Below are 12,175 nucleotides of genomic sequence, written 5' to 3' on the forward strand. Positions count from 1 at the left end.
TACCCAGAGGCGAAATCCTGTGGGGGCCATAGCAACCTCAGGCACATCAGGCAGTTTGCTGGTGCATTTGGTGTAAACTGAGTTATCCATTTTTGGCTGCTGACTGCAGAGGTCATCAAAAAGGCAATCCTTTGAGGTCACTGGAATTCATACCAATTATTTTATGGCATATACAGCAGCTGAGAACATTTGAGCTGGGAAACTCATAGCCCTGCTGCCTCTTGCAGAGGTGCATTCTGGCAACACTGGAGATGCTAAGCAGGAGTCTACAGCATCTGGAGGTACCTGCTCTGGAAAAAAATCTCAGGTGGCTACTTAAAGTTGGCTTTTAGATCAGTTTGTGATGCAGCAGGGGTAAAACCATGTCCAACTAGTATGTGATGACCTATTTTTGTTAAAAATCTATGCTGATAGTACCATTAACATGGTAAATAAGTCAAAGGAAAGAGTTCTGAGCATATGCAATAATGTGTACATTGTGTGTATGATGTATGAACAAAATTTAATTACTTTCAGTTTTTTATAATTCATCTGTTTTTCAAAATAAATTCGAATATTTTAATTTCATTGTTGATTTTCCTGATGCAAACTATGCTAGTGCATACAAAAGTGTTTTATTCACAACATTACAAAGAAATGACTATATATATAGAAAATAAATTGCTTTTAATTTAATAGAGGTGAGGGAGGGAAGTTGGTAAAATTTAATTAAACCTGATGGACTAATAAGGTTGTCATGCCTTCATAGCTAGAAGACTAATACACTGGATAGTTTGCAAAATCTAACTCTTGTGTTAAGGATTAAAAGTGAATTAATTATGTTTGTTGTTTAGTGTATTCCAGAAAGGAATTTCCTGGAAAAGACCCACTGCACAAGGCAACATAAAAGTAAAAGTTGTCAGAATTTGAATGGCCTAAACTGCACATTGAAAATTATTTTTTATGTATGTTGGCATGCTTATTAGTTTTTCCTAGGATATCAGTTTTAAAGAATTACTGATAAAATCACCAGCATTCAAAAAAGAAATAAAGAAATCACATACTAGACAAAACATCCTTCTTCCTAATATGAGCTCTGTACTTACAGCTCTTTTAGGTTTGTTAGTGTCCTGATAGCTGTGGGGAACTCGTCCAGACTGTTGTAATTTAAATCTCTGTGTGGAAATAGATATTATTATTTTGGTTATGCACTGCATAACAGATAACATAATATTGTTGGCATTTGTAATGAACTATCATCTTTATGCATTGAATAAATATATACAGTAAAAAGACAGGAAATCCTCAAAAGTGTATGGATATTTTCCAACAAAGTCTATTTAGAGCACATTATCGTTCCTATTTTTATCAGCATTCTATTTTTAGTTACATTTTAGCTACCCTGTAATAAGAAAAGAAAGTAAATTCAAGTACTACTAAGGGATTTGTTGTTTTATAAATTGCCCACCCTTAGCATTACATTAACAGGGAAAAAAAGTCTTTCAAAATAATATTCAACGGTTTTGCTGATCTGTACTTTACATCCCTAATACATTTCTCTATAAATATTTATAGATGTATTGTTAATTTTAAGACTTGATAACAGTCAAGAGAATAGTTCTAACCACACAAATTGTAAAAAAGATAGTGTAGCTACCATAGTCACCTCTGCTTTAAGAAATGCTCATGCTGTAGCAGTAATTAGACTTTATTCTGGTAGGCTGAATGGATTATAATCCTACTTCTGCCCTCAGCATGACCTATGTATACTTTAGCATTTAGGAGATGGCTGAAACTAAAATTGAGATATGCCAGTTTACTGTGATGCTCTCTGGCAACACTTTGTGAGGAAAACAGTCTGAAAAACTGGAGCAAAAGCCTTTTTAAACAGGCAGGCAAAACCCAAGCCACAGTTTACAATAGATTGAAATTGAAATAGTATCAGGCTGAAGTAATGCAGGCAGGAAACTGCTGTCTGAACTCAACAAGGCTTTCCTTCCTGCTTGTAAATCTCTCCTGCTTATTGACAAAAAGAGATTACAGGCATGTACGGTTTGGTTTTGCCCTCTAGTGATATGTGATTTCCAGACCTACGCCTCAATGCAAACAAATGATCTTAAGGCTGGCGTCCGTCATTTACACCAAGATCTCTTCAGATTATCTTGAGACTATCTGGGAACTGCTCTGTACATTATGCAATTACTGTGCTTGAGGCAAGTGCCACACTGTCCTGTTGCAGGGAAGTGGCTGCACCTACATTGATTCCTGGGTTTGTGATTGTCCTCTGTGTTTTCATCTCTCTCATGCCAGGTGGCTGGGACTGAGTTTGCAATTACTTATTCCATTGTTCTGTTTTTCCCCATTTGTGACCAAGTGCCATGTGAATATCAGTTAAATAAACAAAACAAACCATTACATTTTCCCTCTTCCTTTCCCGTCCCCCTTTCCGGTGCTACACTAAGGGACTTCCTCTCAACTCACAGGCGGCCAAAAGTCCAAATTGTAAAACTGCAATTCAGTGGCAAGGGATCAATGCAATCAAACTGGTGATAAAAAACCCCAAGAAGCCCAAACCTCCTTGCTTCCTAATCTCAATGACAGATGAAAGTGGGCAGTAAACAGGTTTGTGGATGGGAAAGCAAATAGTCACCTTTAGACTAGCAATATCCATGTCTAAAACAATTTGTTTCTCATAACTGGGTTTTTAACCTCTGTCCTGGTTGGATATAACATCCAAAATCACTGAAAATGATGCAGCTGACTGCAGCAGGTGCAAGAAGAAGCACATGCAAAGTTTTACTGTCCCTGTGGCATTTCTGGGGTCTGGATGACTCCAACAGATAACATCTGTATTTGACTAACTGTAGCAAAATAATTTCTGCTAACCATTAGCACTGCATTCCTGTTTGGTATTTTACGTAGATTATGCTTTTGCTGGAAAGCTCAAAAATTTTTGAATTGATCTAAACAGAATTACAGTGGAAAGTTGAGGAAGTTTCAGTCTTTACCAGTGCTTTATCAGCTTTACCAGTGCTTTATATTCTTTATCAGAGCTCTCTAAAGATGAAAACTTGGATACAATTGAAACATTTCTCCCACTTGTAAAGCACATGCATAATTTCACTACCTAGAACTTTTGCTTTTTACAGGTATTAAAAAATAAACCCATCTAATTTTATAACTCTCCTCTGTGGTAAGATAGTTTCTTAGTGTTAAAGCTTTTCACTGTGACAATTTCCAATCTAACTATTAGCTTTATTGATTGAACAAGACAAATAAATAGTACTAAACTAGGCAACCATAAGTTCATGAATAGTCATTCCTTTTTATATGCTCAGCACAGTTTTCAGCTGTCTTTCAAACAATTTATCAATTGACAATGCTTATTAAAAAGGCAAACTAATTTTATAGTCAAAAATAGGACTTACTACACAGAGTCATTGTGAACTATCACTTAGATCCTGTAGCGATTAGGCAAGCCAAAACCCACATTTGGCTTTTGGGCTATTTTTATTCTTTCAGAATACTAATGAAAACACTCTAAGAAAAAAAAAAAGAAACAAATAAGAGGTCAACTCACAATGTCTCTAGGCTGTGGAGCCCATCAAAGCATTTCTTTCCCAGGGAATAGATTCTATTGTTATGGAGATGTCTGCAGGGGAACATTAAGCACACGGTCAGGAAAGTACACTGCACACAGTGGACTAAAGCAAAACATTTTGATAGTTAAATCAAAATTAACTTATTTTCAGGCATGCATTGATCATGTGCAATCATGCTTTTGCAGGAGCATGTATAGGTGACACCTCTACCGCCCACCACCCATTCTCCCAATAGCTCTCCATTCGGTTTCACAGAAGGGATCTGTTTTAAAACCACCTAGACTGTTCAAAAGTGTTGTATCCTGTAGTTCCAGGCTGGGGTTTGCATAATGAATAGACATATTCTCAATGATTGCTAATTAGTTAGGTAACATGCCTGAAAAACTGTATGTGGGGTGTGAGATGTATATTTGAAAGATTTGTATTCAGAGAGTGTTAGAGAGTATGGACCAAAAGAACAGCCATTGAGGAGATGGATAACACAGCAGACAGGTAAGGGGCATTAGGCTTGCAGAATGCAAAAAGGCACAAAGCAATAACACAAAAAGTTGTAGCTTCCCTTAAATGAGTAAGCCAAGTAATCTTAAAAGTGCTGTAACTTGCCTTTCTTTGAAATTATAAAAATCAGTAGCTACTTCCTAAAATATTTAGCACTTGAAAGTAATTTTTATATTTTTAACCAATTCTAATCCCTTCTCCCTGCCACCCATCTCAAATCTCTGAGTTCTACCTATTTCTCTCTTTCAGAGTGACATGGAAAAAAACCCCACTCTGAGTGAAGGTCATTAATGTAGTAGATTCAACTTGTAGCCACTTCAGGTCATTTAATTTAAAAAGAATGCCTTTTCCTCAGATTGTTCCTTTTATTTTATCCACAAAATCCTACCCTTGTAGTAGAGGGAAACTAAGGGAGAAGGGCACTAAGAGAAAAGAAAGGATGTGAATGAGTGGCTGCCAGGGCCTTAATTATATTCTGAAAATATTGTTAAAGATCAGAGGCTCTCCGAATGTTCTACAGAACCTAGAGAAATTGAGTTTACCTGTCTATCAAAGGCAGGGATTCTGACAGCAAAATAAAAATGTTCTGTGGGTTTTTTCTTTTCTAGGAAGAAACCCAATCAGCTCTATATTTTTAATGACTACTCTGACCTTCAATGCTTTAGTTAGCATGAAGAGTGCATCTTCAAATTCCAATTATGTTTGGATCTTTAATTATAAAGGTTTTGACTTGCTCCAATTGACCATGCACTTTTCCACTGTGTAGAAAGTTTGCCACACTGTATAGAGTAGTAACCCAATGAAAGCAGAACCACACACAAAGATTTTGATGAGCCAAAAAGATCAGCTATTGTAGGTTGTGAGAAATGATTCAATTATTAACCACTTCAAAGCCCAGTTGATTAGAAATAAGCAAGGCAGAGCTTAAATAAGGAAACCTAACTGAGCAGAAGCAAGCATGGCATGAAAAGAAATTATTTTCTCCTGCATTTCTTAACTGTCCTCTTACCACTACATTTCTGGTAGGGGTCTAGAGAACAATGTTCAAGACAGCCTCTTGTCTTTTCCATTGCTGACATAAGTCTAGAAGGTCAATCAATCACAAGTCCATCCATTCTTTAACTTGAAAGGGATTGATGCTTAATGTAAAGAGAAGGCAAAGGCTTTGCAGCACAAGTCAGGTGTTTATCCCCAATTTTGGGGCCCCATTAGGCAGAGATAGTGACTATAGCTGCCAATGAAGAACCTGATGTGTGCCAGGTTCAGTGCTTACACTGGGGCTAGAGTATGCTCCCACATGCTAAGTGTCTTACATGGTTTCTGACAGCCTCTATAGCTTGATTATATAATTCTCTCTTTAATAATGTTAATGTTTTCCAAATCATCCTGAAATTACTTCTCCATTAAGTTTCTCCAGCCAGTCTAGATTTTTTCCATTTGGTACATTCCCAGAAGGTAAGAAGCTGAAACCATGATTCATGTTACGCCTTCCCGATTTTGGTGCCAGCCGTGCATGTTTCAGTTAGTGGAACCGGTATGCAAATGTAACCGAATACACAACTACATATACTTTCTATGACAGGAAATGCATATTTTTTCTACTGGATGGCCTTCTTTCCAAGTTCCCCAGAAAGATTTCCGTTCATTTCCTGTTTCTAATCTTCTCTCTTTCAATCTTAGACAACACACTTAGCGCCCCTTCCTGTTTGTTTTGCTGACCAGATAGGGTGATTTTTAATTCCTTTGAATATTTTATTGAGATGGAAACTTTGAAGCTAGATCAAAACAAGTGGTTTAGCAAATGCTAGTCAAACTGTACCAAGATGCAAGAAAAAATCTGTTTCTCCAAGATGCCACAGCCCTTCAAGAAGACACTGTGTATAAAAAGAAATCAATAAAGCTTACAGAACTACCAAGCTGGAGAGGTTTCCAAAGGCATAGTCCGGTATGTAATGAATTTTATTCAGTGCCAATGTCATTGCCTGAAGTGCTGGTAAACTTCTAAAAGCTTGGACAGGAATTTCTGTCAAGGAATTATCATCTAGCCACAGGTGTCTAAGGGAGACCAAGCCATTGAAGCAGTTGGGGGGTACATAGTTGATGTGGTTGGCATCCAGACGCCTAGGAGAAGAAGAAACAGAGAAAATTGACTTCAAGAAAAGAAAAGTGTCTTTGCACAACAGCTATAAGAAGTTGTTACCATGAACATAACCCCAAAGGATGGGCATGGATTGCCACTTCCAGTTTTCAATTTCTGGAGATTCTACATTCCCATCTTGCTTGCAGCCTCATCCTTGAGATCTAAAATCATGTTTAAATGTCTGCTTGTCATCTGGCTCTGCAGAGACAACAGCTCTCCTCCGGAGCAATCAACTCACTGAGAGCACACACTGATCATTTTTGAGCAGAGTCTCTCTAAAGACCGGGTATGACTTTGTTTCCTTTTCCAATTGTTTGAAACCATAGAACAAAAAAGCGCACGAAAATCATCCAGACACTCTCTTCCAGAATCTACAAATCACCGAGCTGCAAGATGTTTGGGATTTCCAAATGCTAAACACCCATTCCAAAACCCATAAATAGAACTCACTTCTGAGTCTCTGGAGGTTCCTGCTTTACCTTTCCTTTAATATTACGGAGTTATAGAATCACAGAATGAGCTGTGTCCGAAGGGACCCACAAGGATCATTGAGTCCCACTCATGGCCCTGCACAGGACCCTCCCCAAGAGTCCCATCATGTGTCCAAGAGCATTGTCCAAACACTTCTTGAACTCTGTTAGCCTTGCTGCTGTGAACACTTCCCTTGGGAGCCTGTTTCACTGCAAATATTGTTTATCCTAATAATTCTAATGAGAACTGAAGTTCACATTTTTTTAGTAGCAGCATAATGCTTTTTTACCTAGAGATTCACATTGCCAATGTGATGTATTTGTGTTGAAAAAGTAGTTGCTAAATGCACTTCAGCTGCTGCAGAGCCAACAGAGGGAGCTCAACTGCACCTTGTAGTTCTGCAGAGTCTGCAGGTGATGCTTTGTTCTTACACTTGTGTAATTAAGGATTAAAGCTAGCAAACCTTTTCAGATGTGGTGCCGCAAATACAACGTCATCTATTCACTGGCTTTTGTTTTTGCTGTGTTTTGCTTTTTCATTGTGAATCTTTCAGGGAAAGATTTAAAAGTGCACTTCAGATTTCTGAAAGTTTGTGAAACACCCAGCTGGGGATGTGGGCCCTGATAAACTTTTTCTACTTTTAATGTATTGCAGTGACTTTACCTTTTCCATAACATGAAAGCTGTGCTCTAAAAATTTTCATGAAATGTTTAGAGAAGAGTAATTAAGTGAATCGTAAAACAGAAATAACTTTAAATAGATGTTTGAAAATAGTACAGACAAACAGCCACACCTGGGGTACAAAGAAGTAATTCTGTACAACCTAAATTTGGTCTCTTTGAGAGAAATGCAATACTCTTTGTGGTGGGCATACTAATCTCTTTATTTAAAGCTGCTTCCTCATTTACAGTCATGTAAAATGTCAGGTCCATTCTATCTCCTGTTCCATGCTGGCCCTACCTACTTCATGAGAGCAAATAATGACTGCTAAGGCTCCGTGCCAGGCTGGCAAATAACTGAGACAAGGTCAGTTGGAACAAATTTATAAGGTTCAGTGTCAAAGCCCTTGTACAATTAAATTTTCAATATAATAACTGACATGTCAGGCAGCAGAGACAGAGCTTCCAAAATAACTCAGTGGTCTGTCAACAAATGGGTAAGGCTGGAAATGTTTAGAAATACTCATGTTTTTCTTCTTCCTTTCCTCAGGCAACACCATGTTATGCCTGTGTTTTCAAATAAGGTATAATTTGAATGAGTAGATGAGATTTCTTTGTGTTCAGTCAGAAGTAAATTTCTTCCCTGGGTGATGCTGGTATGTAAACTAAGAAGTTACAGTTGCCTTAGTTTGACAGTTTCCCTGATTAAAGAATGGAGGCTTTATTCAAACTCCATGTGCTGCAGTATTGCAGTTAACATCTCAGTGTTCAATAGGAAGGCTGCCTGGGCAGCCCTGGTGTCCCTGCTCACTCCATGGGAGTCACTCCCAGCATGGCTGGCTGTGTGGAGAAGCCAACAGTTACTTGTTTGTATGTGACCCTGTGGCTGAAATGGCAATACTTCTGCTGTCGTCAGTGAGACCAGGATTTTTATCTTACCAATATTTCGTAGCAAATCAAGGAACAGATTTTTTTTTTTAATAGCTGAAGTTTCCAAATATAAACCCACCACTGGCTATGTAAATAAAACCCACAGAACAGAAAGACAACCAGAACTGCTGTTCTGTAAATGAAATTCCAGATAGTTGAATTATTGTTTAAATAAAGCTTGGAAGAAACAAAAAAGCTGCAATGATTTGTGCTTCAGGTTCTGTAACTGGGTTACATATCCTGCAAGTACTTATAAGAAGTACTGCCTCAAGTGCTCTTTCGTTATCTAATCTTTTTTAAATTTCCAAGCACCGTTTTCCCTCTTGCAGATATTAAAAGGTTTCAGTAGTGGTTATGTTTCCTGTCATACTGTAGGTAATGCACATTGATGTATAAAGGACTGATCAAAATCACCCTTTTCAGCCAATTGTTTTACATGTGTTGATCAAAGTTTTGGCACTTTCAGAACTAAACCCATTAACTCACAAACATGACCCTATTTATAACTGAAAAATATATGTAGATAACATGTGGTGAGTTTGAAAGCTGCTATTATATTCCAGAGAGAGCTAATTTAGGGAAACAGAAATACTTGATCTCTTCTGATAGGCAGCATGTAAATAAAGCAGCCACTATGAAATTCACCATGAGCTCACTTAAAATGGCTAAAACCTTCAAAGCAAAAGCCTGAGATATGTGGACTTTAACCCACTAGTGTTTCCTGTGACACACTGTGAATTCTGCAACCATGCTCACAAATTATGAAAAGATATTGTCCATGTAAAATGAAAACCTCATTTACTGGTACAGACAAAGGCAGTTGTTTGAAAAAGACTTGATTGGCATTTCTTAATCAATTTAATATGAATGGATGCTAAGTTTCATAGAAGTAGTAGGTTTCTAAGGGAATATATATTTTTTCCCCCATTTTCTGTATCTTTTCTCAAAAACAGCTACAACCTGGGTATATTCCACAACCAAGAAATTCCTCAATATCTTGTTGGAGTGCCTTGCTTATTCATTTAGATTTAAATCAAATGCTAGATAGGAGATCAGGAAGGAGATTTCTCCCAAGCCATTTTTCCCTCTGAAATGAACAGCTATTACATGGATTGCCTCGTTTTGAATGGATGAGGGCCAGAACACAATGAAAGGTCTGCAGAAGAGGGAAGCCACAAAGAAGTCAAGGATAAAGTGCTTCTTTTGATGTTTAAGTTTAAAGTAAGAGAGGTAAGACCAAAGGAAAAGGGACTGTACCTAAGAGGTAGGGGAGGCAGAGAAGTGGGAGCACAGGAAACTGATGTTGGTCATGGTAGATTAAAGAAGGTGGCACTTGTCCCTCTTGCATCACCTTCCTCTTCTCCTGACTCAGCTCTGTAATGCAGGGAGCCTTAAGTTTCTCCATGAAGTATGGAGCAGTGATGGACAGGGCCTGTCTGGGGAGGGCACAAAGGCCCGGAGAGGGTCACTTGCAGCCCACCATCTTTGTTAGTGTGTTGGCACACAGACTGTCTCAGGGGTTTGTTCACAGGATTGACTAAAGTACCACTTAGGTAATGACAAGTGACATCTAAACTAGCTTTGAAAAGTGGATGTAATAAAAATAGAGCTGGCTGTTGTGAGCCATGTTTTTCAAACCTGATCTTTTAAGCAGGATATCCCCTTTGGTCCACAGGGGAAAATGCTAGGACTATTGTAAAAAGCTTAATTACAACACAACAGTCCAGCAGTTCTCATATCTCAGTTTTACAGGACTGATACAAAGAACCCTGCATGGCAACAAGAAGACCAAAACGGACAAATAACAAGTCACAGTTTAGGAGCATTTGTTTCTGTCCCACCGCTCAGCCTTACATGAGGAGGTAGCTGCAGCCCTGGGAGTTTCTCAATCCATAGTGTTTCACTTCACATTCAGATGTGCTGCTCAGGGGTGTTGGTAAACCTGCATTCAAGATGATGGATGCTGTCTTGCTGCATACAGACAAGAGGCCAACTGCATTGCTACGTTTATACAAAGATAAAAACCTTGGCTCTGATACTGGGTACTTTCAATCCCCACAACTGAGGAAAAGTGGGGGCTAGCAGCTGTTGGGTTATCCCAGGAACCTGGCTACAGACTCAGATCATGACCCCACAGACAGACAGACATGTTTGATGTGTCTGGGAGCACCCTCAAGTCCTCAGCCAAATGGCTCGGAGTGACCTTTCCTAGCCTCCCAAGCAAGCTGTCACCTGTTGAGGACAGTCCCAGGGGCATGTGATCTACCAGATGAACCCCAGGAATACATTCCCCAGTTCAGGGGAATGTTCTTTGGCATGGGTCATAAGCATGCCAAGGACTCTGTTAAGAGTGCAGCTGGGCAGGGGGCCACAGCCAGAGCCTGGGAGTGCTCTGAAGCACTGCCTGCCCTGCTTGTGATTACCACAATGGCCACTGCATGACCCCAGGACCTGACTGGAAACCTGCTCTAAGCCCCTGTGCTGCCAAACACTCCAACAGCAGCCTCTTGCCTCCCACATACCCTGGCGGGCTTCAGCCATGCAGGATGAGTTCTGGCTAGCAGTTCTGAGGTTGAGAAATTTGTCTGTCTTAGAGATGTGATTGATAAATCTCCACTCTTTTGAGATTACTCATAAGACAGGAAAGAGTCAGATGCCTGGTGGCTCCTATTGGATGAAAGAATACATCACCAGCTGGCCTGGAACTGCTGATACAGTCTCTTTGCACCTCACTTTGAGAGCAACTGACTGGTTGAGTTAGAGGCTGCACATTAAAAAAAACCAGTAGCAAATCCTTGCACCTCTACCTTCCTCTCCTTGGTTATCAGTCCAGAAAAATGTCTGTGACTGAGAGGAGTGGTCTGATACTCTACTACTGCTTGGTGTTTCAGTCCCTCTTCTGTTGCCCACTGCCTGGGACTGCAGCAGACGGATGGTGAAGGTGTGCAATAACCCAAGGAGACTGCAACAGCGAATTTTGAGACATCTTTGTGTATGTGTACACATCTGCATGGGTACAAACAACCTCAATTTCAAATGTGGGAAATTCCTCCTCTGGGAGTTTGTGGGTACCCGTTGAGGTACCAGCTTTCTTGAGAAGGATAATACCTTCTGTAGCCTTCATTATTATGGGGTGTGACATGGAAAACCACAACTAAGGCTCCTGTCTTTTCATGAAAACAGTTCTTGTGAGAGAATGTAGCTTCATCACAGTTGTTTGGTCTTTCAATTAAAAAGCAGGATTATTAACAGATGCATCAAAGTGGAAAATAATTGTTCAAATTTAACATTTCTGGGGAAAAAAAGTGCTGAGTTTTAATTTTAAGCCTGAACTGGAAGTGTTGCAGAACTATGTGCCCTCAAAGTCTTCCAGTGCTTTTTCAGGCTAGGCATGGAAACTTCTCTTGAAATGTCAAATATTTGGGAGAGTAGGGGGACATTGAAAAATCCATTTGCTGACCTGTTCCAGACAGGCAACTACTGAGAACATCTGAGACGAATTCTAGATAATATTTTGCATCAAACTTAGTGTCAGAATCAGGTGGTCTATAAATGCCGAAATACCCAATAAATAAAATATAAGAAATCTACAAATTATGTTGGAAAATGCTAAAAAATTTCATTGACACTACTTTGCTCTTACTTGTAAAGTCGAATCACTTTACTGCACTAAATTGTAGCTTTGCAGGTTGTTAAGGGAGAAAAGATGATTTATTTTTTCCATCTGTCAACTGTTTAAAGTGCTTTGTATGCTATTCTGCCCTATTTTCCACTATCAAAGCAAAAGTCCTTTAAATGTCACAGGAATGAGAGTAAGTGATACAGTAAATAATACTGCTTTGAAATGTTCTGCATGACTGGTGTGGCATGGGCAGTGAGATAGCACCCGACCTGTT

General features: G+C 39.2%; 1 protein-coding gene across 1 annotated transcript in view; it reads right to left on the reverse strand.

The window, feature by feature from the left end:
* The window catches only part of LGR5 (leucine rich repeat containing G protein-coupled receptor 5), an 89,096-nt gene that overhangs the window by 18,800 nt on the left and 58,121 nt on the right, over positions 1-12,175 (reverse strand). Inside the window, exons 5-7 of the mRNA XM_058022636.1 lie at positions 5,985-6,200; positions 3,560-3,631; positions 1,086-1,154 (exon numbers count right to left, since the gene is read on the reverse strand). Of these exons, the coding sequence (XP_057878619.1) occupies positions 1,086-1,154; positions 3,560-3,631; positions 5,985-6,200 (357 nt within the window). The remainder of the gene's footprint in view (positions 1-1,085; positions 1,155-3,559; positions 3,632-5,984; positions 6,201-12,175) is intronic.

Source organism: Melospiza georgiana, chromosome 4 (assembly GCF_028018845.1).
Source record: "Melospiza georgiana isolate bMelGeo1 chromosome 4, bMelGeo1.pri, whole genome shotgun sequence".
NCBI lineage: Eukaryota > Metazoa > Chordata > Aves > Passeriformes > Passerellidae > Melospiza > Melospiza georgiana.